The following is a 26352-nucleotide window of genomic DNA, read 5'->3' as shown; positions in this document are numbered from 1 at the left end:
TTATTACTGCTTATCCCTTTCCTCTCCCTTTTACATACTTCCCTCCCTTTTACTCCTGGCTTTGGTTCTTTGTGGTACGTCATGAATATGTCTAATGAGAGTAGTTCCATTTATTAATATAACTAATTAACTACATATTGATCTAATTATATAAGTGACTTGTCGATGTCTTGCCTGTTTTATCTATAATTACGGAATAGACTTGTTCTGAGGCTGAAATTGGTGACAAGCAAGATGTTAAACGTGATTGGCCGGAAAATTTAAGGTCGAACTCTGGGAACAAAATTAAAAGTAAAAATCTTTAAATGCGATTGCAAGAATGATCACAGACCATTTTTAACCAGATATCGGTTAGGACAGCAACCATGGCGGAAAAACGGCGTGCTGACTTCCTAGATATAGGATCCGATGATGAAGGGAGTGAGGCTGGCTACAACTCTGAAGACTTCGAGGAATCGAAGGGAAGGGGGTTCAACAAGAGAAGTCAGAACAAGAGCACGGATCTACGGTCAAAACGACGAAGGCTTTCAGACGATGAATCTGACGGCAGTGATAATGAACGTGGATCGGATATATTGGATACAGCATCTGCCATTGACGATGTAGCTCAAGCCAGAAGAGATGGGGATACCTCGACTCGCGCATCCGCCGACCCAGCGCCTACAGACGAATCCACCGCCTCAAAACCGATATCGTCACGTAAAGCAACGAAGAAAACCCGCAAAAATAAAACAGGAGTCATTTATATGTCCTCCTTGCCGCCATACTTAAAGCCGTCCGCCCTAAAATCTATGCTGGTAGCACGAGGTTTTGGCCCTATTACGAAAGTCTTTTTATCGCCTTACGTTCCTCCGACCAGCACTTCCAGGGCCGCTATAAAAGCGAGTCGCAATAAGCGGAGGATGTACACTGACGGATGGGTTGAATTTGAATCGAAAAGAACTGCAAAAATATGCGCAGAGGCTCTCAACGCATCCATTGTTGGTGGTAAAAAGGGCGGATGGTACCACGATGACGTATGGAATATGAAGTATCTACGAGGTTTTAAATGGACAGATCTCATGGAACAAGTACAGAGGGAGAAGAGAGAGGCAGAGGCCAGAAGACGTATTGAGGATACCAAGGCCAGGAAGGAAGAGAAATCGTTCTTGCAGGGACTTGAACAAGGGAAGATAGTGGAGGGTATAAAGAAAAAGAGAGAAGCCAAGGAGCAGCTCAAGGCCGACAGTGGTAACAATGAAGAGCCGGCGCAAAAGAAGATGGAGATCAGGAGAGTGTTCAGGCAAAATGAGGTCAGGGGGAGCAGCGGTGGCTCTGCTGGTGACCCTGGCAGTTCAAAGAAGGTTGACTCTGATACGCAAAGAGTCTTATCGAAAATTTTCTAATCATGAATGTTTCGATGCGATACGGCTATTATCTGCCCTCTTTCCTGGAATAACGCCCTTTCTAAGGCTAACTTCGTCCAATCCGCCCGTCAGGGTATGCAGGAGTCACCCTCCGCCTGAGTCCGATAGAATCTCATCGGTAATCGTGGGCAAAACGACTACCCAGCAAAGCAGGGTATACAAGTCTCAGCTGCTAGAAGTAGCCCTATCATAGGTACAGGGCGCTATGACACTCGGCTCTGTCAGGATTCCCAAGAGGTGTAACGTTTTCCAACGCGAAAGCTACTTCTCCAAGGCACATGCGAGGATGAACTCATGGAAACTTCATCTCATATCAAATTCTCATAGTTTGCTTCACCCGCGCTTAGTATACCTCACGTTGTACGATTTTGTGACTAGGAAGAGAAATTGCCTATAGAGCTTGAATCATCATAGATATTGGCCCTCTAGGTTGACTACCTAATAATCTACAAATTCATTAAGCGTACTAGAATATCCACAGGCGGTGTACGGCTGTATTTATTTTATGCTCGTAGCAGGCAATGTTGCCTACGGTAAATATTGTACTTTTGTTAAAATCACAAATAACGACTTAACCCAACGTCGCTATGCGCTCCTATTGAAAAAAAGACCAACTCTTGGAATCTTTAACCACATGCCCACCATGCGTGTGAAATAGAGGTGAAGAATAGAAATGGAAAAAAAAAAAAAGCAAACAGTGCATGAGCTGCCCAGTCATTAAATCGTCAGGTTGCACCCATGCTATATCCCCTTTTTTGCGTAAAATCATGCAGACACCTCTCTCTCTTACTCGTCCACATTAAGCTCCTCGAAATCTTCTAGCAGCTCGTCCACATTGATCTCAGGGACTTCGTCATCTTCCTGCTCGTCTTCCTCTTCCACCATCTCCATAGCATCAACCTCGACATTCTTCGGTTTCTGGCTATGTTTTGCTTTGTAAAGTGCCAAGGTGCTTCGCAGCTCGGCGTCCTCTTCAACGTCGCGCAAGAACATTTCAAAGTCGTCTTCCAGTCTATTGTTGTTGCTTTGTTTCTTGGAAGGCCGCTCATCTTCCTCTTCCCTATCCAAACGCTTGAGGCGCCAGTTGCGCTTCTTGTTCTTCCTCTTCCTTGGATAATGTTTCTTGACTAAGATCACATCAGGAATTGTGGAACCGTAGGTATGGCTCGCTTCTATCTCCTCAAAGTTGGTGTTGTTGAAGTTGGTTCCAGTTAGGTGGTAGCCCATGACGGTATCTCCAGGATGGAGAATACCACCTAGATGTGTTCGGGCAAAATATGTCGTGTCATTCACCCCCAAGTCGGAAGACCTAGCGACAGTTGCTTCAGCAAGGTGATACCGACCGCTAGATTGGCCAATGGCCTCTATATCCATAACAACGTATTCGACAAGCTCTTGGACATCCGCTAGGTTTGCAAAGGGGGACCTCCAATAAATTGGAGCAGGTATATCGGCAGTTTGAAGAGTTGCGGGATCCAGCACGTTGATAGATGTGCCAACTCTATAGCAAAGGGTGAGTGGAGATATATTTCCAAGGGATCGAGCAAGTTTTATGGGCAGTGCAACAAGGTCGTCCTTGCATATTGGTATTAATTCGGCAGAGAATGTGATCTTATAGGACTTTGAGGAGGTATGGACATCCATGGAAATCAGCTGCTGTGACTTCTTAACTCTTATCGGAGCAACGGATGCGAGGAAATCAACCATCTTTTCAGCATGGTTCCTGGCAGAAAAATAGAAGTCCAGACCATCTTTCACTTCCTTTATATTTATCGTATCCTTGTGAGCTCCGTGCTTGAGGATGAGCTGTTCGAGATAGAGGAAAGTGCGCTTATGAGGGACTTTTTGCCTGACTTGGACAGATGCACGCCATGTATTGACAGTGTAGGATTTAGCGCATTCGGCACACTGCTGGGAAGCAACCACATATTCAACTTCAAACGCTTGCTGCAATATTGTGCCCTGGAATGCTTCCTGCTGAATGGTGATCTTCACCTTAAGTCGTTTTGAGTGCGGTTCGGTCCAAATGAATCCAGCATCGATGATTCGGACCTTAGAAAGGCCTCTCAGCTTACGCAAACATAGCGCAAGTAGTTCTCGAGATTCTAGGGCTGCACTGATCCACTGGGTGGGAGGTTGCAGCCAGCGTTCACAGTCCTTGCAGCAATGTAAGGTGGCTTCACGTTGAACGCCTTCTGAAATGTCAACCGTGAGTTTAATACAGTCTTCGCATAGCGCGCCGGCAGCAGTTGTTCCATCTATAGGGGCACCGCAGTTGCAGCAAAGAATCCTGTAAAAAAAGCCCTTATCAGCGATAAGAAAATTATTTCATGGGTGGGGGAAACGTACGTCGCAGCTTGCTGTTGAGGGTGAAACTCGACCGGTTGCATGGACACCGGAGCGTCCAGATCCATCGACATGGTGACAGTTGTAACAAAAAATGTCCTATATCCTTATTGAAGAAGAATAAAGAAGTAAAAGATGAATACAACAGGAAGAAGCAGAAGTAGAAGAAGCGAAGAAAGCGTCGATTCGGGAGCAAAAAAAGAATTAATAAGAGGAAAAGTAAAAATTCCTTAAGTGGGGAGTGTTTGTCTTGTTTGCCATGTTAATTAGTCATATTTATGAATTATTCATCAATTACTAATAATATCAAAATTGTCACGTGCAAAAGCTTAACTAAAACTTCTTTGATATCAATCGAAAAGTTAACAGCAAAAAAAACATCGAACGGAAAAGAAGAATCAAGACAGAGGAGAAGATCTGTGGTTTGCTGAAACGTTTTAGTTACAAGTCAAGAGGATGAGTGGAATAGCGTTGCAGGGCTTCAGGTGCCATGCTTGTCGAAATGCCGCATTCCGCTCCTTCGCTGCCATAAATGGCGTCTCAATCTCCGCACGACCCCAATCCTCTATATCCGGCCACCCTGGTTCACAGCTCTATCAGCCAGTCGCTCGAATAGCTGGAAGACGCCAATTCTCCGCCCTCAGTTCCGTGAGATCACAAGTGGATAGCAATTTACCTGCGAAAGCTGAAACAAAAAACGAGGAGGGAAGCGTTGAATCGTCACATATACCCTGGTATCTACAGGATGAATCCCACAAGCCGACTGTCCACCCTCTGAAGCAGCAAGAGTTGCCACCTCTCCCTGAGAACCCGCCTCCCATATTAGAAAACCTACTACAATATATCTCAGTCGATGCCGGCCTCGACGACCTTTCGCTTCTTGACCTTCGAGGGCTTGATCCTCCCCCAGCTCTAGGCGCAAATCTCATCATGATACTTGGGACAGCCCGAAGTGTGAAGCATCTTAATGTTGCAGGTGACCGTTTATGCAGATGGCTACGAAGCAAGCATCAACTCAGGCCAATCGCTGACGGCCTCCTGGGAAGAAATGAACTGAAGATAAAATTACGACGGCGGGCAAGGAAGGCTAAAGCAACGGGTGATGCGAGCTCTTTGAACTCTCGAGATGATGGCATAACAACTGGTTGGATATGTGTTAATGTTGGGGATGTGGAAAATGGCCCACTGAAGACCAATGTTGCACAGAAGAGGGATTTTATTGGATTTGGCGGCACCGGAGACAAAGTTCGGATCGTTGTGCAAATGCTTGTGGAGGAGAAGAGAGCCGAACTTCAACTCGAAGCTCTATGGGGGAGCCTTCTTAACCCGGAGGCTGGAGAGAAGAACACAGGGCCCCGTGCCGATGTCTGGGGTAATTTGTCCTCTGAGACAAGTGCCTCTGGAGGATCTGGGGACAACATTGCATCTACATTCAGCCAGCGGTTCCCAGGAAGGAGGCATATGCATACCCAAGCTCGACCCGATACCCTCGAACCAGCCCTTCAGGAAACCTTGGGCAATATTATTCAGCGTTCCAAGTCTGATCAGCCGTCAAAAATAGTAAGCACCTCTTTGGCATCCCCAAGTGTCTCTGCTTTGTTGGAACAGTTATCTCAGTTGCCAGAAGAAGAAGCTCGTCGAGAGCTTGGGCTTGGACCCGGTGACAGAGATTCAACACTGTTTTTAAGGCTGTTCTACGAGGCGGTGTCCAAATCTGACACGGAAACAGTACTCATAGATAAGCTGTCGTTCGCCCGAGCTGCCGTTCTGCTAAAACACCCCGCGTATGGCAAAGAAAACTTGTATCAGGCATTTAAAAACGTGGCTACTTCTGGATGCGATATCTCAGAGGAGCTTGCAATGGATACAGTTCGTACGCTGTTATTGTTCCAAGGCTCCGATAAAGCACTCAATGAACGCGTCCCTGAACACGATATTGACTTGGCATTGAGAGTTCTGGACCATATGAGCCTTCATGGAATAAACATATTCAATGGCGAAGTGTTTTTCTTACTTCATAAGGCATCAGCATTTAAATCCCCAGTTCTTCCCACCGAAGACGCTAATGATGAAACAAACGCCTCTGCGGACGTCGACTCTATTTCAAAAGTACCGGCAGAAGCATTGGACAATGTTACTACCATGCACAATCGATTAAATAAACTAATGGCTTCCGCCGGTGTTGATTTCAACTACAAGGACTATCCAGAATTACTCCAGATGTACTTTGAGCACGGAAACTACAGCAAATTTTGGCGCTTATGGCAGCGAATATCCCTCATGCAAATCACGCGGTCAAGGGAACTTTACCTACTCTTGTTCCGCTTGCATGCCAAATTGGGCCACCAACGTCAAGCTGTTGAATGCCTTTCGTCTTGGGTACCCATGATGACCCGAGAAGAACCACCGGTTGCTCTCGACGAAGAACTGACAAGAGCCATCATGGCCTGCATGTTAGTAGCGGACCCCGCCATTGACCAGAAAGCTGATGATGGGACTGTGAGCCAGTTCACTCGACTATGGAAACAATGCTTGCGCGACCTTGAGTCCTTCAAAACCGCCAACTCCCAATAACCACCATATTCACATTTGTTCTCATGACTTGCTGTATTATTACCCCTTTTTTAGCCCCTTGAATGAGCTGTTGGATTAGATTTCAGCCGGGCGTTGATTGAATAATCATGTATTAATAAAAATAACTTCTTGTACCATATAGAATAAACGATGAAATAATATTTATGAACCCACAAGCTATCTGTAATTTCGATCATTGACAATGGTTGTTTTCTTACCTTCGTTGGACGAAGCCCATAAAGCTCAAGTTTGGACCTCGGCATCTTTTTCTCCAGCTGAACTTTATCTTCACTCCATGTTTTTGGGGCTTTCTGACTTCAACCAACACAGTCAACTATCACGGCCAGAAGAGCTGTTCATTAAATGAAAGCTTCGGAACCTCAAGATGGAGTATATGTCAGCATTGCAGAACAATTTTGACGATTTCAAGCCTTCTCTATTTGGTATTTTCGGCCCCCAGACAGACGCGTTATGGTTGTCCCTAGCTAACAGCACTGAATAGAACTCCTCTCCGAACAACAGCTCTCATCACTTCTTCCCCCATCCCTCCGCTACCTCCTTGCGGTCGCGACTCACAGACATCCTCGATATCTTCTGCGGATTCTAAATTCCTACGATGAACTGTACGCCCTAGTGTCGCTACTTGTTGAAGGATACTACCTACGAAACTTTGGCGGTTCATTTACAGAGAACTTCTACTCTTTGAAACGAGAGCGCGTTCTAGCATTAAAAGATGGGGAGGTACCTCGAGCTCAAATTGGAGCAGGAGGACCTGTTCGAGAGACTTTAAAGTTGCGCGACTCGGATATATGGCGAAATTTGATAGTTATGGTCGGAATTCCATATTTAAAACGAAAACTTGATGAAGGATACGATATACATGCTGCTCCCCATGCAGCCCTTGTCTCAGGGATTGGAGGAGGTCCGCGGTATCATCCATCGGATGAGATGCCTCATAACCCTACAGTGAAGCAACGGTTATTGTTCTATTACAAATGGTTCCTAAGGAATATTTACCCATCGATAAATGGAGCCTATTACTTTTCCATACTGGCATTCAACCTGGCCTATCTCTTTGACAACACCAAATACTCGTCTCCGTTCCTATGGCTAATAGGGACTAGAATCAGGCGATTGAGCCCAGCGGATCACAAAGCAATCGCAATGGCAACGGCGGCCAACACACCCCATACAGGCGCGGCAAGATCACGCTCACGGCCGAACGCTCTAAGCCTTTTAAACCCACAAGCCATATATCCTCATTTACTAGGATCGCTTAAGATTCTCTTGCCAGCGTCAATATTCGCTCTCAAATTTCTCGAATGGTGGCATGCAAGTGACTTCTCAAGGCAACTAGCTAAACAAGCTACCCAATCTATTGAACTTCCAGCGCCAGTAGTAACTGGAATCCCTTCAAAACCTACTGCAACAGATGCTGCGGATGAGAAGCAGCCACTAACAGGGACGAATAAGCTGAAGCAAAGTCGCACCAAGTCCCCAATATCATCTATAACCCTACTACCAATATTCACCGTCCCGATACCCCCCGTTGATCCAGATACCTCTCAAGCACCGTGCCCAATATGCCTTAACCCACTTGTTAATCCTACTGCCTGTCAGACCGGATATGTTTACTGCTACACCTGCGTATTCAGGTGGTTGAACGGCGAGCATGACCGTCAAATTGATTTTATGAATGGAGCCGGAAATGGTGCTGCGTGGGAAGACGAGGGTAAAGATAACGGCGAGAACGAGAATAGTGGTGAGAAGGATACAAAGAGCAGGGAAGGGAGATGGGAGAGTGGGAAAGGACGGTGTCCAATTACAGGCCGAAGGGTTCTAGGTGGAACAGATGGACTAAGGAGGGTCCTTGTATAGACATATTTCAAATGTATCAACATTACTTCTTCACAATAGCGAGATTAATCATGCTGTCTCATAGTCTAACCAGTACGTATATACAGTCGCGACAGAAGAATATTGTAAAGCTAATAACACTAAATAATATTTCTATGCGGTATGTATGGATTTATATACACAGGAGCTAGATATATGCCCGTATTTAGACGTAGCAAGAGAGAGCACAAAGGAGGCCAACATAGATTGTTGCTATTTGGCCGGAAGGGAATAAAAAATCTATCCTAGGGAAAGATGTAAATGCATGCCAATAAACGCCACACTCAAACATGCCTTTAATCATAGCCAAAAAAATGTAGGAGGTAGTAGAAATTTTGAAACGAATGGAAGAGGAGGTATCAAGGATTGTGTTTTACACCATGGTAGGGAAAAATACCAGGGTTATATACCAAGCCACCATTTTCCTCTCTCATAGACAAAGAAGCTCGTGGCTACCATAGGTATGACTTTCATGTAGCCGATAGTCAAACCAACGAAGAACCCTTTGAATCCACGTTCAAGGAATATCTTCTGGGCCGTCTCTCGTATGCCGAGAACATGTCCGTCACCAACTGCACCTCCAACCTGCATTCGTCGTCGGATAACTTCTAATGGATATGAGGATGTCTGCGATATGAGTCCTGCAACGGCGCCAGAAAACAGCTCAGCTGTGGCAGTTAGTTGCGGTCTATGAGATCGTGTTTGTTCGTGGCCATGCGGGGTGTCTTTGCCAGAGCGTGGGATGGTGGTGTATTTCTCTATACTGGGATGACGAAGCCAATCGCCAACTGTGTCATGTGTGAGGAAAGACATGCCTGCGTACGGCAGCATGCCGACCATCGTGGGTGAGAATCCACGGTAGAAGTTCACAAGCCCATATCGGGGTTTGACTTTCTCCACCGCAGCAGCCGTAGTAGATGCGGCTCCCTCGGTAGAGGCAGCAGCGGAGCTCCCTTCATGATAAATTTGGGTGAAGATATTTCGCAAGGACGATTTGGATCGTTGCTTTGTTTCAAACGCTAGCCGCACTCTAATAAGTTCTAAGGGATATGTGAAAAATACAGACGTGATACCGGCTAAACTACCGCTAATCAGTCGTCGGAAGGGCGTTTCGTGTTTCTTGGAGGGTATTATGACGGCACGGATCTGCTCGTAGGCTATGAATTTAATAGCGGCGTATGGAAATATTCGAAGTAGAGTAGCCGAGTGGCCTCTGAATAGGCCGCGAACACCTTCAGTATCATTGATGTTTTTCATGGCTGAAGCAACACCAAACCAACTGTTTGAATATTTCGCGAATTGGGGGTTCGACGTCTGAAAAAGGATTTTGACCCGATCCAAGGGCCCGACTATCGTTTTTGCCTAGATTTTTCAACACACCCATTTCGTCAGCCTTTATTGTGCCAGTTGAAGTGCGATACAACAAAACCGCTATACTTACAGCACATCCTGCCAGTCCTCCAGCTAAACCGCTTCGTATTAGGTAGTCCAAACTTCTTTTATCTACCGGCTGAACCGCGACAGTACCCTGGTTTGTCATGGCTGTCTGTTTACCTGGTGACAGTTCCGAATGTGTCCCACGACTCGACGTAAAAAGATCATGGCCTCTCTCAGTATCTGTCGAGCGGGGATCGGTCGTCGACGTCGCTAGAGGACTATGTGCCATCATCTTCTGGACACCAGAACAGCCTTTTTGTCCAGGGCGCCCTTTCCGCAGTCACTCCGCGTCTTCGTTAAACAGTGCGGGATGTTAAAGACGAGAATTTAAAGAATAGTCCGCGGCCGACATCATATAGACCGGTAGTAAACACAGGCTGGCCGGTATCAAGAATGGAAGAGGCCAAATAGTGCTGTCGGTATGCGGAGTAAGGTGGAAGAAAGGAGGCAGAAGAGTGCCAAAGAACAATGCGCGGATATTAGTTATTTTATTGTCCGTCCGTAACGTCATGAGTTTCTTTTTGCTTCGCTCTCTTTTTTTCTCTCCCCTGGGATTGGCGGGTGGTTGCGGGCGCAAGGCCATGGCACGTGAGCGGCTATCCAGATGTAGTTTAGTGTCGCTGAGAAACTCCCGATGAGCCGCGGTAAAGGGTCACGTGTGTGAGCCTAAGCGGAAGTCGGTGCCGAAGAGCCGAGAGGTTTTTTTCTCTAAGGCTAGATTTGAGTTAACCAAAAGAAGGCAGCAAAAAGGTACAAGAAATCTATTGTTAACAGGCAGAGACCAACTGATATTCCGCCAACCCAGTTCTGATAGATACACCTGACTACTCCTACCAGGATAGACAATATACACGGTTTTATTTTTCCAATATGAGAGACGAAAGGGGGAAACTGTGCGAGCTCCAGCCCACACCGAAATATCGCTAAGTGCAGTCAGTCCCAGGAACAAAATGAACGAAAGCAATATATATATCTCTTTTTGCAAGTCACCCTCGCCAATAGAAATGTCATAAGTCGTTAAGCCCCGTGGTTGTGAAAGTCTAGTGATGCAAAATAAAGATAATATCCAAATGAAAAAAAAATGCTCCAGTTAACAGGCGTGCTATGGGCGATGATGGTCGAAATGAAGATGAGGATATCGGTGGGATAGTTAAACAGAGAAGGGGAGAAATATTGTGAGCTAAGATGATTTATCTTGTGCCCTGTCGACCAAGAGGCCTGCCCTGGCGATTAGTCATTCTCGTTTCCTTTGCAGATTCAGTAGCGGCAGCTTTCTTAGCGCGTTTTGTCGGCCGCGCTGATTCGACGTGCAAATGACCGCATTCCTTCAGAGCAGTCAAATTTCGCCATTTGAGACACCCACGTTTGTGATCTGCTGTGGCTTGTCCCTTGGTTCGTGTTGACATGCGCATTGCTGGTTGCTCGTTGGGCTCTTCGGCAGGGGTATTGTTCTCCGTGAGGTAGGTCTTTCGGTTCTCCATGTATTTGGCAATATGGTTGCGCTGAAGTTTTAGTTCCTTGTGAAGCTTCAGCTCCCTGACACCTCGGGTGTCAAGCCATTCCATTAGTTTGTCCAGGTCTTCGGGGGTGTCATAGTAGCCCCATTCTTGGGCAGAAGAGACGCCGGAGGATCCTTCTTCAGCCTGTTTCCGTTTCGCAACAGTGGTTCCGAATCGCTGTTTGTACTCTTGACTCACTTGCTCAGGAACATCGATAAAGCCCTCTCGTTCCATTTCATCGGGACCTTGTACCCAAAGACGACCATTGGCGTAGTTTGCTGAGGCAGTAGAGCTGTCAGGTAAGCCTTCATAGGGCATGCCGTTCCTCTCGAACCAATAATAGCGATTCCAAAAGCGATCTTTTCCCAGTACCCTTGTTCGTGGGCAATCTGCTTCTCTCAGGTCGTTATCCAGGACTGCGATCTCACTTTCGATAGAAGCAACCTTGCTCTTTTCATCTTCCATTTTCTTTAGGACCCGCTGGTACTTCTTCGAGCCTTTCGGTTCCTTGGTAGCCTGCTCCTTTCTTTCTTTCTCGGCCTCCTGCTTCCGCTTACGTTCAATAGTTCTGTCGACTCCTCCTCTTAGGGAAGGGCCAGTAGGTGCATCCGAATCTGTAGCAGCACTTTCAGTGTCATCTGTTGCGTCAATCTGAGCATCCAACATTTCCTCGTCTTGCTGAGTTGGTGTATCCCGCTGCTCAGGTTCGAGCTGCTTTCGCTCTTCATGGAGAAGCCGAATTTCCTCAAGACTGCTCACGGTTAGGGTAATCAGTAGTGTTCTCATAATCCATAGAGTTAGAAGGCCACTTACACAACTTTACGAGCACGTTGAAGCTCGATTTTTTCCTTGCGGAATTCGGTCATTTGATTACTGCACTCCTCCATATAATTCTTGACCGCCCTTGTTTCAACGGTCAGCATACAGATTATCTGCAGAATTTGAATGCGAAGGTTGACGTCCAGGGTAGAGTATTGGACTCGGGCCGTTTCCTGAGTTGGTGCTGCGTCCAAAGGTGCCATGTGAATCAATATCTCCTCGCAAGCCTCCTTGAGCCTGGGTTTCAAGGATAGTCGATTTAGTAAACCAACAAGGATGATCTCCCATCCACCATTTTTGAAGTCCCGTTTCCGCAAGCGGTCAATCCAGTCATACTCCACGAACATGTCAGCTGCACAATGCTTCTTGACCTCCACTGGATCGGGTTCAGGAGCCTTCTGCTGTTCCATTTCGGCAAGTTCAGCTTGTGCCTTTGCGAAGCTACTCCTGGTGGTTCGTCTTGGAGGTTCGGGCTCCGGCTCCGGCTCCGGATCACTTTCTTCTTCCTCCGCTTCGGACTCTTCTTCGGGTAAAGGTGGAAGCGAGATTTGAACTGCGCCATCTTGATCTGATTCAGCATTGACTAATGTCTTTAGCACGGCGCAATGAATCTCTACTAATAGCTCACAATCCATGTCGTCCGAAGAAAATTGGATTGCCTCCACAAAATCATCAAAGGTAAAGGAGTCCAGCTGGAAAACTTCACAGTAGACATTCAAAGTGTTCCAAGTTTCGAGGGAGCGCGCCAATTGAGTTCATCTTTGATGCTGAAATTCCTCCTCCCCGGGGCCTCATCTTCATGCAAAAATTTCAAAGCTGGCCGAGGTGGGCGGTCGTTTACTGGTGGCAGGTCCAAGTCCTCAATAGGGTATTTAATTGGAGGTGGTAGCGGCGTTGGAGATTTTTGTTTGAGGACAATTGAGATTTCGTTGAAGGAGTTCTCGTGAGGGTCAGGAGGCGGTATGACATCCTTGTTGAACCCCTTTTTGTCTACCCTAAATGATGGGTTGCCGTTAAGCGCTCGTCGGTATGCTAGGTACTGCTCTTCCTTGGCCTTGGCGAGTTCGTGTGCCGACTTTGCCTTCTGGCCCTTATTTCTCGCATTTATCGGCCGGCTCTGCGAGGCAAAAAAACCAAACATGGCCTCATCTTCTTCCTTTTCGGCTGACACGTTGGCTTTTTTGCCGGCTTTGTTGCCATACTGTAGATGTTTTGGCACCTCGGTGTCGATGTGGAAATGCTCAGCAATTTGAGGCTTGACTAGCCAGGGGGCGCCGCTCCATGACTCTCGTGTGACGGTATTCTTGATAAAGGAGCGTAGCATCTGTTTAGTGAATACTTTCCTGTCACGGACAAGGTGTTCATCATCAACCAGGGCCTCTTCATTATTGCGGTTTGTGAGTTTGACCAGGTAGCGGGAGCTTGCACGACGCTCAACCCTGCCTTCATGCATAACTTCAGGGAACTTTGCCTTCTCCCTGACTATTCCATGTATTCGCGATCCATTAGACAACAGAACAGTTACGCGCTCCCCAGGGTAGAAATCTTGCTTGAAGTCCTACTTAATGTCAGTTACCGTCATAGAGACAAGATAAAATCTACTGACCTCGAATACTTGATCCACTATGTCAATCGAACTTGTTAGTAACATGTTTAATTACCGACAGCTCAAGAACCCAAAGAAACACATACCAAGACTGTCTATGCGCGATATGGTGGAGAATTGAACCCTACGCAAGACAGGTTCTTTTAAGGATTCTGGGAATGCACTGTTGACTTCTCTTGATCCTTCGGTCTGCGAAAAAGTATTCGATAAGCTGGCTGTACCCCGCAATTTTTTGTCCCTGGCCGAGGGATTCCCCCATACCTCGCTCGTCAGGGCCTCGAAGAACGTTAGGGAAGAGTGGCCAGTGATTTCGCAAATGAATCGCCTCTAAAACAATTGGACTTAGCGGAAAGTCAAGCCGTCGTGAATAAGATAAAATATTACCTGTTTATAAAAGTTCATTCTAAATGTCGGGTTTATTAGCAAGGGATACTATTGATAAATATAGTGATAGTATCGGTGGTACTCACCGCTGCAGGAAGTGGTCATAGTTGGTAAACACTTCATTGGTTTCCGGGATAACCCAGACCTATACACACGTCAATATGGGTTTGGCTCCACAGCACAGAAGGAAAAGGCGGTATATCGGTGAACGCAAACCTCAGAGTTATCATCGTCAATTGTGGGTTTGGGCAGATATTGCACCGGTTTCCGCTTAAACAGCACCTAAAACAAGCGTGTTAGCTATGTTATATAGAGCAATGGTACTACCTGGTCTAGACTCATTCGGGACATACCATCTTCAACTTTAGATACTGGAATATATCGAGGAAAGACGTAGAAAGCGGTAACACATGCGATCAAGAACACACAACCCCTTCCAAGGACCGGAGCAAGCTCAGAAACGCGAAAAGCGGGCGGTAACCAATCATGTGAAAAAACCTCGAAGCTTTGCGAATAGCAAGGTGTGTGCGTGGGAGTGCTTGTAAAAGGTCAAGAGGGGAGGGAATGTGTCGAGCAGGAAGGAGGAGGTCTGCTTATTATCTCGTGGTGATACCCTAGCGCAGGTCAGTGAGTGATTGAGTCTATCATGAATAGAGTGAGCTTCGGCCTGGGCAAAGTGTGAATTTCAGAAAGTCTAGCCCTGTCACGGATATCTCGACGCGTATAAAACCCGGTCTGGGTAGGTTGGAGAAGGGGAATGGCATCTGCTCACAGCTGAATTAGGTGGTGGACGCGTCGTTCCTGGCGCCTTGCATGCCCTGAATGTCGGCCAAAAAAAGGTAAAAAAATGCCTCCTGGTAACCGCGCTGGGAGAAGCTGATCTATACAAGTAGAAGCAACAGCTACGCCGGTAAGAGAGAGTCTAGATGGCGTGCGCGTTGAGTGCTGTCCCCATGTGCGGTGGTGGTGGTGGCTGACGTTGTCGTTGAGGTTGAGGTTGAGGTTAAGAAGATGAAAGAAGACGAAGAGAAAAAAAAAGCGGCAGAAAAAGCGAAAGAGGGAAAAGGGAAGGCGGCGGAGGGAAACCTTAGCCTGGTCAGTGCGGAAAGTTCCTCTAGTTGTTTAGTTGCTTCGCTTCAACCACACATGAACACATAACATCGACGACGGTGACGAGCAGGAGACGCGGCGAGGGATACATCGTGCACTTGTTATCCGCTGTAGCAGGCAGTCAGCTGCTGGGCCGGCTGTTGAAGCTCGTCGATGTGTTCTCCTGATCGACGACGACTCCTGGTTTCAGCGGAGCTCAAGAGACTCGGGGACAGGACGACAGAGGGGGGTGGTCCATGGCAGGAGGTGGACCGGCAAGGCACGCCGGAGGACGACGAGAAAGGTGCGAGATAGATGCTGCTGGGCATGCATGATGTTAGCGTGCGCTGTTCAGCAGTAGCAGCCGAAGTGGTTATTTTCTTGCTTCTTTATGCATGGATGCTGCCGAGTCCTCGCGGTCTCACTATGCCGAGTGTTATTCGGGTGTTGTTATAGCTACGCCTTGATATCAACCTCTAAACCACCTCGACAGGGACACTTAGCCCGCACTATCCGGCCATCCAGCTATTTCTACTATCTTTTCCATTATTGGCTCATCTACAGCTACACCTACAGCTATAGTCCCTCCGGTTGTCGCAACTTTTAGGTACGGCTTGTACTTAGAGTAACCATGCAGACTTGGCGTCTGAGGCCGAAAGTCTCCTTGATCGGCTTAAAGAGGAAAAGCAGAAGGAAGCCATATGGTGACGGCACGTAGATATAGGCCCTCTTCTCGCCACCGGAGTAACACATAACGAGCTACCATGCTTCCTGGCAGCATAATGAGGCCGATGGAGCTTTTCTCTCTTGTCGTGCGCCCTTTTTGCCTCCTGCGGGTTTGCCGAGATCTGTGCTTAGGGGGGATTAGGGTCTGCTCTCAGCTACTTTCCCCCATCCACCCGCCCCCAGCCACCATAACCACCCCGTATAACCACTCATTCTGCTCGGAAGATTCCACACAATCAGCGTATGCTAATTACTTTTTCCATTACATTCTTGAAGGTGGGTTAATTTATCAGAAGCTACAATGCCCATACAGTCACGTAGGCCTCCTTATTCGGGAAGAAATGCAATGTAGAACATGCTTTTCCACACAACAGTTCATTCCGTATATTAGATATCTCTATCGATTTTTCTTTGGATGTAGGCTGCCTACGATGTGAAATAGACTACCATGAACCCTGCCCAGCTCCCCAGGATACCCACAGCAGCATACGCACTGGTAAACATTAGTGGAAGGAATTCATATCGCTTCCCAAACACTATTCCGTGCACCAGCGAGCAGTAGACGATCAGCGGTATCGATACGGTGTCGTAAAGCAGCGAAAATCGATCTAGCAAGAATACACGGGGTCTCAATGGGGCTGGCGCAAGGCGACCAAAGACGAAGAGGAACAGCACCAGCCAGAGGATTGTGTACACTGTTTTGATGGGGAACTCGGCAGCAGTGAATAAAAGTGGGAACAAAGAGACATGGCCAGCTACTGCGAGTGGGCGGAACGCCCCCAGATATCGTCGGTCTTTAAGGGCCAACAGACTGAACGGGATGATGATAAGGAGAACGGCCTTCTCATGGACGTGCCAGCCGAAAAGGAAGGCAGCAAAGGCACAGTTTGTCACAGCTCCCACAAAGGTGTCCCAGTCGGGCTGGAACCACAATTTCACAAGGCATACCTGGACATAGTTAGCCTCGCAGTCCTCTATTTGGGCTGGTTTAAAGGAGAGAAAAAAACTCACGACTTGAAAGACAAACGTCAGTCCAAAAGTATACTCTTTGGTAATCTCCGGAAGAACGGCAAAGGAAGTGTCTCCAACTAGCCCTCTGGTCACACTGGCCAAAGCACCAGCATCGACAGGTAATCCTAGTCTAGGTGCAACTACGATCTGTTAGCGGTGGGGTGTTAAGATTGGCAAGATTATACGTGCATACCAAGTATGAGCACTCGATCTAGAAAGGAGTACATTGCCCAGATATTTGGTGCCCAGTAGGCATGGCATAGTCCTCTAGAAAACGGGAAAAGCCTGTCTTTGACTTGCAAAAGCTGACCCCATTTTGCAAATGGTCCAAAAGCCGCAGCAAACACACCCACAACCCCCACTCCAAGCTTCACAATGTTGCCAAACTGAGGCCTGAACATGGAGCTTGGGTGGAGACAATAGGCTCTTAGAAGGTAGACGAACCATGCTAGCGAGAGATAGAGGTATATATGCTTGAAACAGAGCAGAATAGCAAATGTAATACCGCTGTATAGCAGTGTAGACTGCTTCCGTGCCAGGACAATTGAGAGGATAAGGATCCCGTACAAGAACCCGTTGTACTGAAAATGAACATGGTCAATAATAAGCAGGCCAGGAGAGAGAAGAATCGACACGCTGGCGGCGTGAGCCAGCTCCTTGGCTCCTTGGTTTGGTGCAGACTTGATATATCTTCACCGCAATAGCAAATTAACTCTGGTCAGCGATTTTCCATGTATGTATAATGTGTAACTGGCTTACCTATTTAAAGCATAGACGAGCATCAGTTCAAGAACAATCACCGAGCTCCGCTGGAAATACACCGTCTGCCAGGAGTCATAGTTCAGGTTCTGCACCTTGAGCATCTCCGGGTCCATGAATGCAGCAACCTGGGAAAGACACCATTCCAGGCTAGCGAAGAACGGAGGGTAGTCCAGGGTCCATTCTGATGTTTTCTATACATAATTTATTCTGGTTAGCAAAATGTCTTGTACGCGTTGACTGTCTACTTTGTATACCTCGTAGTACCATTCCTTAACCGGGAGAGAATGAGTGATCGCAAGCCAGTTGCGGTGAACTTCAAAATCGGTAGATTTACTTTCAACCCAGCCTGTCAGTCTCACTCCTATTGCTTCTGTGCTTCTTATTTAACATAGAATGCGCCGGACCCAGAGGAATGAAATATGACATACTATGCCGGGAACAAGAGGATCTTAAACGCAGCAGCCACAAGGGCGCATTGAGTTAATGAAGGATAGAATTCAGCCATGGTCAGCTAGTCATGGCTAACCTGACTTCGACCTGGAGCCCAGAGGTGAGATGAGCCTGGTTGGTGTCCAGTAGTGATTGTTGATGTTGGACTTTTTTTGATTGTTGATTTTCAGTGTGAAGTCGAACTAAATATCCACAAGCGCGACCCCCTTTTTCACATCTTCACTAACGAACAAGCTAACTTCCTCTCATACCGCTGTACGACCTGATAAGATATCTCAATGGCTTGTTGTCATTCGCCATAACTAGTAATATCTCCTATATAACCTCGATTTCTACTGGAAAAATAGAGAAGATGCAAAAGTAGAGAAGGCCTGGGGTGCTAAATTGCCTATCTTGGCTTGTTTGCGCGGTTTGCACCGCTGCAGCGCCAAAAAGGACAAGCTGGCTCGACTAATAAAACAACAAACGACGCCGTGAGGTTGAACAGGCTGAACGAGACGGAGAGGAACGAGCAATTCCTTTGTTTTCTTTTGATTTTTTTTTGATTTATAGACGGCTCTTTGTAGTTGAGACGGTCCTACGAGGCGATTGGACCCGGTAGCTCGTTTACGCCGTTTTACATCGATTGTCCGCGGGGAGAGACTTAGATCCTACCTACTAGAAGCCACTGCACAACAGCACGGCGGCAAAGCAGCTATCCGAACACAAGACAATAGGACTACGCATTCCTAATACACCGCATAAAACGAGAGCATATATCCATAAAAAGAGGCTCCTTGCGTTTCATTTTTCATTCCGCGGCACAGCCACTACCAATTTGCATCCAACGGCCGGCTCTATACTTCGAGATAGTTTGACAAAATGACACGATCACAGAGCGCCGGTAAAACGGTTATTTGGGCTTTGATATCCGCCACAATTTCCCAAGCAAGCTCAGTAATGGAGAGATCTAGCTTCGGAAATGGACGAAGGTGCGCTCGGAGCGGAATTAACTGCTTGGTCGCAAGAAGTGGCTTCTGATGGCTAACGGTTGGCTGGATGTAGGATGTCCCATGCTGGCAATGGATTGCCAGGATGGACCGTATCTGGCTTAGGCTATCTCCCAGAAATGGTACGGTTTTTCTCCCATCACCCAACAGTAACATTCGTGGTACCACTTGCTAACACATACTTGCTCGTCTAGTTATCTGATAGAATTATTCTGACACCCCCCTACCCCGGTAATAAAAGAGGCGCACTATGGGCTGATGACATGTAGGGACTATTTGTGGTTATAGAAGCTTCATCTCATATAACAGGGGCTAACTGGGTACACAGAATACCCGAGTCAGAGTGGCACGTGGCTTTCGATTTCAGAGCAAACGGAGAGGAGAGAAGCGGCGGAAACCTACAGCTTTGGTATGTTAAGAAGCAGGAGGCTGTTGGGTCGTCGAGCATATATACCGTGGGGAAATTTGACGGCCTGGCTATCACCATTGACACACATGGAGGCAAGGTTAGTCCAGTCGCTGATTATACGGCCAGAATTTTTTTTTTTCGTTTCGGCCTAACATGCTTGGTATCTAGGCTGGCATTCGAGGCTTTTTAAACGACGGAACCATAGACTACAAATCTAGTGGTAATGTCGACGCTCTAGCTTTCGGACATTGTGACTATCAGTACCGCAATCTGGGCCGGCCTTCAAAGCTACAGGTAAAGCAGTCGAGCCGGGAGTTCGAAGTCTTGATAGATGGAAACACTTGTTTCAAATCTCCAAAGGTAAAGCTTCCTCGGGAAATCTACGATAACGGTTAAACTAACTATAGCAAAAGGTCTTCGTTCCTCCAGGAAACCTGTTTGGTCTCACTGCCGCCTCAGCTGATAGCCCTGACTCATTCGAGGCCTTCCGCTTCGTAGCGACCACTTACTCTGGTGGCAATGCCAAACAACAGGAAAGGGGCCAAGAACCCCCGAACAGAGCCGGCCAGGCCAATAACGACAAGGCTCCCAGCGGCGGCAACGTGGATATCAAAGATCTCCAGGCCCGCCTTCAAGCTATCTCCAGTACAACCAACAAGCTAATGGACGAATTACAAGCTCTATCAAGAACCAATGAAGATAGGCTGAAGGAAGTCATCCGCATAGTTGCGCACCGTGACCAAGTGAGCAGTGTGGATCAGAGACTTCAGCGCGTAGAACGTGTGGTCGAGTCCATGCAGAGAGAGATGGAGGGCAAGGATTATCATAACCAGTTCAAACAGCTGCAGGATCTGTTGCATAACTCCCACTCCGGCCTATTGGATACCCTCCACGATTCATCTCATCGTATGTACCTTTTTTTCATAATACATATTGTTCTCAAGGCTGGGCTAACATACAATACAAAAAAGGCATCATCTCAGCCGCACCGCGCATGGGCTTCTTCATCATCCTTATTATTGCTGTCCAGCTTCTTCTCGCAGTCGCTTACATTGTCTACAAGAAACGTAGAGCCAGCATGCCGAAGAAGTTCTTATAGATAAGGAAAGCAAACAAATCAACCATATAATGTCTTGCATTTATTTACGTAGCTAGCTTGCTTGCATGCTTTTTGTTCTTCTCGGGTTTTCTACAGCTTCGTTCTTCTTATAGCCTTCTTTCATACTCTATCCATTTGTTCGATTTATGGTCTTTCCCATATTGTTTTACGACGTTGTTTTTTGCTTCATTGCCTCTGGGCCTGTATACTACTAACAACCTGCTGTTTGAATATCATTTTACGCCGTGTACAAATGGCCTTTTTCGCTACTTTGAAGGCTTGATTTTCAATAAGCTATATTTGTTCTATCCTATGCTATCCTAACTAACTACCTATCTAATAACTACGTGCCTACTGTCTACGGCCTACGAAGTACTACGAAAGAACCAAAAAACAGCAAACAAACAAGAAACACAATGTGGCGTGAGACATAGCAAGCTTTAGCTCGCTGTCATATTGGTGATGCTTTTGATAAAATAATGTACAGGATAATGGGACAATGGAAAAGCAAGCGCAAGTGTAAAAACAAATACAACCATATCAAGTCAAAACAATGTCCTCTGGATGGGTGTGGCGGAATGTAGACCCCAAACTCGCTGTAGTCAGCAAAGAGTGGGAATACTCTGGTAGAATGGACATGAAAAGAGAGCGTCAAAAAAAGAATGGGTATAAAGACAAACGACCAGCAACAAACCCGGAAAAGGACAAATAACGCCGTAGCCATCTTTTATTCGCTTCAGAATCCCGTGAGAAAAAAGAAGAAAAGATAAATAGCAATGCTATGCATGCTTTGATCAAGGAAATAAACAAAGTGCCGTAAACTCCGCCTTTTTGGTAGGCCCATGCAATGACGCTCAATCTAATACGTCAGTTCCGGAAGAAAACAGGATGAAGACGGGGAAGCCAGGTTTATGTCGGTTTCGAGAGGTTGATATGACGGGCGGTAGAAGGTATGTATAGTATGGTGAGGTGGTATCTCGCAGTCAGGTTATTATTTGTGGTGAGCATCCCTTTAAAAGGGGCTGTAGTCGGTAATATTTTGTTGGAAGTCACTTGGTCGAATAGCATATTGTGGAAGTGGGTATCAGTGAACAAGCACCTGAGGCCAATCTCATGGGTTATTATTGCCTTATCGTTAAGCTGAGCCGGGTGGATTCTCTGCCCTTATCCCATATGTGGGTATTTGTAGGTCGATGGGAGTTTGGCAGAAAAGGTTTTTGTTTTGCGCTCTTTTTTTGCTTTCTGTTATCGACCTCAGGAGCAGGAGGCCATGCAAGGCCAAACGGTCATGGTTCTGAGAGGAATCACACGGCCCGCTACCTGAGGAAGTCGAAAGGATGCTGTAACGGGCACCAAGTTGAGCGCTCCATGCCTATGTTTTTTAGAGTGGGTAGGTTGGCAGCATGGAGATGAACAAGGGCTTGGAATTGGCTTTTTTTGAAACCCTTTTTGAAAGGCCACAGGGAACTTGACGCTGTCATGCTGGACTTGTGACTTGTTGATGTTGCTTGTTTTGGCTGAGATTGATGAATGTCCTGGAATGCTGCAATGCAGGCTTGTTGACTGGAAGGCTGGCGCTGGCTGATGCCGCTGAATATCCGCCGAAGGAGATGATAGATAGTGGTAATTATTTGGCTTCCCTGTCTTCACCCTGTAGTCAACCAAGAACACAATAATAAACAGTAAGAGAGGTAAAAGTGACTTCTTGAGAGGGGATATAAAAGCACAAGAGGGTAAGTAAGGTCAGTAAGCGGGTAAGGGGTGAAAGGATGCAACACCAGGAACATCTTCTCAACTCACAGTTAACCGAACAGAGGAGCCCGACCAGTAACAGCCGCAGCTTGTTATCAACGCAAACCCAAGTTAATCACGATGGGCTGCGTATTTGCCGCGAGCAGAGAGGAAGAGACATGAGTGGGCCAGCGGGTATGACGAGGCCAAAACAGACAATAGGCACATCATTCCAATTGTGGGAGAGTGTTGGCGGGATTGGTCCGTACCTATGGAAGAATGCAGACGCAGCCAGCAGAGACACATATTGATCGAGGAAATTCTTCGAGCACACTTCGTTGAATTGGCACCAGTGCAAGAAGCATTGGAACAAAGCTCTGAATCTAGACCAAACCTGCTTTCTTTCTACTTTTCTCTGGGAGAATGTAGGATATGCAGGATGCTGAAGCCTTTAAAAGGGGGAAGCGGCATTCAGTTGGTAGGTTCAGAGGTCGGAGTAAGCGCAGTTATGCGCTTTCCTACCAATTCTTGAATAGCTCGAAGAATATCAAGTTCATTGGAGGAGGTGCGGAACCCATCGGGCGTTCCAGCAATGAGGCCAGACATGAGCTGCTCCGCTCGCTTGGCCCCCGAGTTGCCTGTTATGTCCATAAGGGATACCACGGCGTCCTGCTCGGCCGACCCAAGTTGCGAGAAGGAGGGCACCGCGGACGGCGCCTCATCCTGTCCAGCTTCCTGGGTGCAAGTTTCATCGCCAAGTAGATTTGCTCTGGCCTCCTCCTCCGCCGCATGTTCGCTCAAAACATGCGTGATGAACCGTTGGACGAGTCCGCTCTCCTTCACGCGTAGAACGACGCCCTCTTGGACCTGCTCGTCAATGACGCTCTCCTCGTCAGTTTCCGGCAGGACATCGATGTCCACGTACTTGGGGTTACGGGGTCGTCGGACCCTACCCGGGTAGTGTTCTTCGAGGGCGTCCTCTAGGTGATTCGGGCATCTCCAGTAATGGTAGGGCTTGTCACTCCCCGGCTTCTGGCGAGGGGGATTCGCCATCGGCGGGTCGAGACAGTCCAGATGCCAGGCGGACGGGCAGTAGTCGCAGAGGATGACCGGTCGCCGGTTCTCTGAGGACAGGCCACAGCGAACACAGGCGATGACCTTGCCGTGAGCATCAAGAACCCGCAAGGGATCTATCTCCTCGACGACGCCTCCGCGACTGCCCCGAGCTGGTTTGGTAGCCCGAGTGCTGCCCTCGGGAAGTGCACGCACATCCCTATACTCTCCTCCAGGGCCGGTCTCAACCTCCGCGAAGAAGTCGCGCACCTCAGCCGGCAACGAGAAGCCGGTCTGCGGGACGCTTTCCATCACCTCTGCGAGCCCGCCCAGAAGACCCTTCTTCTCGCAAGCCGGACAGAACCATTGGCCTGCCGGTGGAGATTTGGGGTCGACTGGGGGTTGCAGGCAGGTGAAGTGGAAAGAGTCCACGCAGCCGTCACAGCATAGAAGCTGTCCGTTGCCGCCGCACGCACGGCAGAAGTCGATGTTATCGATTTCATCCGCTTGTACTCTCGGTTTGCGAACTCTCTTGGAAGTCGAGCTGGTTCCGACGGTGGCAGGCTGTCTGGCGGCTTTGTCCTTGGGCGCCGGGGCCACAGGAGCTGGTATGGTCGACCCCTGGCCCTCGCTGTCTGATGGGACAGAAGGACCCGGGAAGACCCAACCCTGTGGTGGTTCCATTGCTGTCCGGACATTGCTTTCTTCGGCCTCGTCGGTCACGGCGATGGTGGCCTCCTCTAGTGCTCTGCGCTTCGCAGCGACAGCTTCTTCCGAGAACTCCGGGTCCTCCTCCAACTTGCGCTTCCGTGAGAAAGCCGAGTTGGTTGGGAGGGCCGCGTTAGCTCTCGAGGGACCAGCACGACCTCTACCGCCTCGAGCCCGGGACTTGGTTGCTCTCGCTCCCTTACCCTTGGATGAGGTGGTGGTAGTAGGTGCATTGGCTGAGTCCGGCTCAGCCGCGACAGGGGCGAAGGCATCGGCATCTAGGGATTTGGCCGTGGAGAGCGACGACGTGGTAGTCGCCGATGCAGTGCGTACCATGTCTGTGGCAGCGGCACTGTCGTCCAGTTGTTGTTGTTGCTGCTCTTCTGGTTGGGCTTGGGCGCGCTTGACTGCGTCCTTGATCAAGGCTTGGAAGGCGGATCGGTGGTGAGCGTCCGCCGATCTGTTGATGGCGCCCTCCAAGACACCAAGGAGAAATGGATCAGAGGCCGAAGCCTCCTTGATCCAGCGGAGGCCACCTGCGACTTTGGAGTCATCAGACTCCTCCGCACGCAGGATGGCTGATCCGAGGATGTCCATGAGCTTCTCCGAGGTGTACTTCCTCGATGAAGGGACGGCTGGCTCGGCTGAGTGGTTGCTGTCAGCCGAGTCGTCAAGCTTGCCCTTGCCGGCAGCTCTCGATCGTGTCATTCTGCTGGCTGGCGCAGGCGCAGACGGCTGTTGGTGAGACCGCTCTTCGCGCTCGAGGACGCCCTGAATGATTCCCTCCGCACGGGAACTATCAGAGAGGGCGGCTGCGTCCTCAGCGGAAGTGGAAGCGGTGGTAGGCCGCTCGTCTGCACTCTTCGGTGTCTGTTTTGGCTTCGCGGCCCGGCCCCCTTTCCGCTTGGTGACTTTGCTGGCAGCGGCGGTGGTGGTGGTGGTGGGAGCAGGGGGCTCGAGGCCAACTCGACGGCGGGCGGCCAGCGTAGGCCTGGTGCCTAGGGGCAGCATGGAACCGTAAGGGCCACCCCTATTCAAGCCATACCCGCGGCAGGTGGTTTTTGGAATGGCGACGGGTGGTTCCACCCATGTCTCTTCATCCGCTCGCGGAGCTGCGGCGGGAACTGGTTGTTGCTCGGGCTCGGTACTCTGTTCTGGAGCTGGCAGAACAGACGACGACTGGCCGGCAAACTGGGAGCTGTCCTGGCTCGTGGACAGCCCAGCAGCCGTAGCCAGTTGCTGGAAGCCAGACAGGACCGCCATCTGGGGGTCGACGGCCTGCTCCGGCTGTTCCAGCACGGTGTCCATCTGACTGCCAGCTGGTTTGCGCTCGGCCTGGCGCTCTTCCTCCTCCACGACGTCTACCGGCGAACGCGTTTCGGTGCCGGTCTTGCGCTGTTTCTTTGGCCGCGCGGTGTCTGAGGTGGAAGAGGAGGACGGCCGGGAAGCAGGCGCACTGTGAGGAGATGATGGCCTGGTGTTGTTGCGCGAGGTTGTGCGCGAGGAGGACCGGAGACGAGGAGCCATCTCGTCGAGCTTCGTTCTTTTGTCGAAGCTCTTTTCCCTCAAAAAGAACTGTAGAGCACGCGGTTAGCTTCAGGGCACGTAAATGCAGGCCGAGACCATCACTCACTGAGGGTATTCTCGATCGAGTTGGCTTGTTCAGCTCAAAACTCGAGGAGTTGGCGATGTCGGTAACCGCGCAGTCCGGCGGTGGTTGGCTGGTGGTTTTTTTTTCTCCCTCGAGTTGAGGTTGGAGATGGTTTTTTTGGAGTTTTGAGGCTTTTGCTTGCGAAGTGACAAGACAAGAGCTAAAGCGACAGTCAGCCACACAGAACGCAGAACAGGAGACGCACCACCAACGACGGGGAGAGGACCTACCAGGCGGGTGGGAGGGCGTAGTTTGAGGCGAGGAAGATGGTGGAATATGCAGAATCTCGAGATCTGGCCTGCTCGAGGCTGTGGAGAGGGCTGCTCGGGTGGACTCAGGGGCTGGTCACCCAGGAGGGAGCAGGACAGGAAACGGAAGACAGAGGATGGCTGTATAGGCTCTGTAGATGTTGATAGATGTTGGTAGAGGACGGCAGAGCGTGGCAGGGCGTGGTAAAGCTCGAGATAGAGAGGTAGAAGAGGAATTGGTAGATGTAGGGAGCTGCTGTAGGCTCGACCTTGGAAAAGGAGAAGAGAGAGAGGCAAGAGGATGGCAGTATAGGCTCTTGCTCTTGATAAGTAGAAGATGGACGCGAAGATGGACCAGTCTGTTGTCTAGCTCATTGCAAAGTAGAGTAGAGTAGAGTAGGATAGAGAGTAAGGAGGATGTGAGGATGTAGAAATGAAGATCTCAACTCAGAGAGGAGA

The 26352-nt window shown here is 48.6% G+C and overlaps 10 protein-coding genes across 10 annotated transcripts; 5 read left to right on the top strand and 5 right to left on the bottom strand.

Annotated features, from left to right (window-relative positions):
- Window positions 1–365: 365 nt before the first annotated feature.
- MGYG_07771 (pre-rRNA-processing protein ESF2) lies at window positions 366–1385 on the top strand (the record flags this gene model as incomplete). The annotated part of the gene is made up of 1 exon (XM_003170479.1): window positions 366–1385. The coding sequence occupies one exon, from the start codon at window positions 366–368 to the stop codon at window positions 1383–1385; it is 1020 nt and encodes a 339-aa protein (XP_003170527.1).
- An 807-nt stretch (window positions 1386–2192) lies between these two features.
- On the bottom strand, window positions 2193–3826 carry MGYG_07770 (60S ribosomal export protein NMD3; the record flags this gene model as incomplete). Its single annotated transcript, XM_003170478.1, has 2 exons — window positions 2193–3696; window positions 3756–3826. 2 exons carry the CDS (start codon window positions 3824–3826, stop codon window positions 2193–2195), a joined length of 1575 nt encoding a protein of 524 aa, XP_003170526.1.
- A 382-nt stretch (window positions 3827–4208) lies between these two features.
- Window positions 4209–6326, top strand: MGYG_07769 (hypothetical protein; the record flags this gene model as incomplete). The annotated part of the gene is made up of 1 exon (XM_003170477.1): window positions 4209–6326. The coding sequence occupies one exon, from the start codon at window positions 4209–4211 to the stop codon at window positions 6324–6326; it is 2118 nt and encodes a 705-aa protein (XP_003170525.1).
- A 385-nt stretch (window positions 6327–6711) lies between these two features.
- On the top strand, window positions 6712–8204 carry MGYG_07768 (peroxisome assembly protein 12; the record flags this gene model as incomplete). Its single annotated transcript, XM_003170476.1, has 2 exons — window positions 6712–6769; window positions 6829–8204. The coding sequence occupies 2 exons, from the start codon at window positions 6712–6714 to the stop codon at window positions 8202–8204; spliced, it is 1434 nt and encodes a 477-aa protein (XP_003170524.1).
- Window positions 8205–8624: 420 nt separating this feature from the next.
- Window positions 8625–9888, bottom strand: MGYG_07767 (mitochondrial carrier protein LEU5; the record flags this gene model as incomplete). Its single annotated transcript, XM_003170475.1, has 2 exons — window positions 8625–9584; window positions 9664–9888. 2 exons carry the CDS (start codon window positions 9886–9888, stop codon window positions 8625–8627), a joined length of 1185 nt encoding a protein of 394 aa, XP_003170523.1.
- Window positions 9889–10849: 961 nt separating this feature from the next.
- MGYG_07766 (DDT domain-containing protein) lies at window positions 10850–14455 on the bottom strand (the record flags this gene model as incomplete). Its single annotated transcript, XM_003170474.1, has 10 exons — window positions 10850–11939; window positions 11972–12669; window positions 12819–13459; window positions 13670–13772; window positions 13845–13910; window positions 13968–13986; window positions 14054–14112; window positions 14184–14249; window positions 14321–14338; window positions 14396–14455. 10 exons carry the CDS (start codon window positions 14453–14455, stop codon window positions 10850–10852), a joined length of 2820 nt encoding a protein of 939 aa, XP_003170522.1.
- A 523-nt stretch (window positions 14456–14978) lies between these two features.
- On the top strand, window positions 14979–15371 carry MGYG_09169 (hypothetical protein; the record flags this gene model as incomplete). Its single annotated transcript, XM_003170473.1, has 2 exons — window positions 14979–15066; window positions 15268–15371. The coding sequence occupies 2 exons, from the start codon at window positions 14979–14981 to the stop codon at window positions 15369–15371; spliced, it is 192 nt and encodes a 63-aa protein (XP_003170521.1).
- Window positions 15372–16208: 837 nt separating this feature from the next.
- On the bottom strand, window positions 16209–18060 carry MGYG_07765 (dolichyl pyrophosphate Glc1Man9GlcNAc2 alpha-1,3-glucosyltransferase; the record flags this gene model as incomplete). The annotated part of the gene is made up of 6 exons (XM_003170472.1): window positions 16209–16730; window positions 16794–16933; window positions 16987–17483; window positions 17553–17746; window positions 17810–17888; window positions 17984–18060. 6 exons carry the CDS (start codon window positions 18058–18060, stop codon window positions 16209–16211), a joined length of 1509 nt encoding a protein of 502 aa, XP_003170520.1.
- Window positions 18061–18866: 806 nt separating this feature from the next.
- On the top strand, window positions 18867–20502 carry MGYG_07764 (hypothetical protein; the record flags this gene model as incomplete). Its single annotated transcript, XM_003170471.1, has 7 exons — window positions 18867–18976; window positions 19050–19116; window positions 19189–19259; window positions 19323–19500; window positions 19572–19763; window positions 19817–20309; window positions 20375–20502. The coding sequence occupies 7 exons, from the start codon at window positions 18867–18869 to the stop codon at window positions 20500–20502; spliced, it is 1239 nt and encodes a 412-aa protein (XP_003170519.1).
- A 2202-nt stretch (window positions 20503–22704) lies between these two features.
- On the bottom strand, window positions 22705–25521 carry MGYG_07763 (hypothetical protein; the record flags this gene model as incomplete). Its single annotated transcript, XM_003170470.1, has 1 exon — window positions 22705–25521. The coding sequence occupies one exon, from the start codon at window positions 25519–25521 to the stop codon at window positions 22705–22707; it is 2817 nt and encodes a 938-aa protein (XP_003170518.1).
- Between the last annotated feature and the right edge of the window lie 831 nt (window positions 25522–26352).

This window comes from Nannizzia gypsea, genomic scaffold (assembly GCF_000150975.2).
Source record: "Nannizzia gypsea CBS 118893 supercont1.7 genomic scaffold, whole genome shotgun sequence".
NCBI lineage: Eukaryota > Fungi > Ascomycota > Eurotiomycetes > Onygenales > Arthrodermataceae > Nannizzia > Nannizzia gypsea.
The sequence above is the reverse complement of the archived record's forward strand: the minus strand, read 5'-3'. Positions and strand labels throughout refer to the sequence as shown.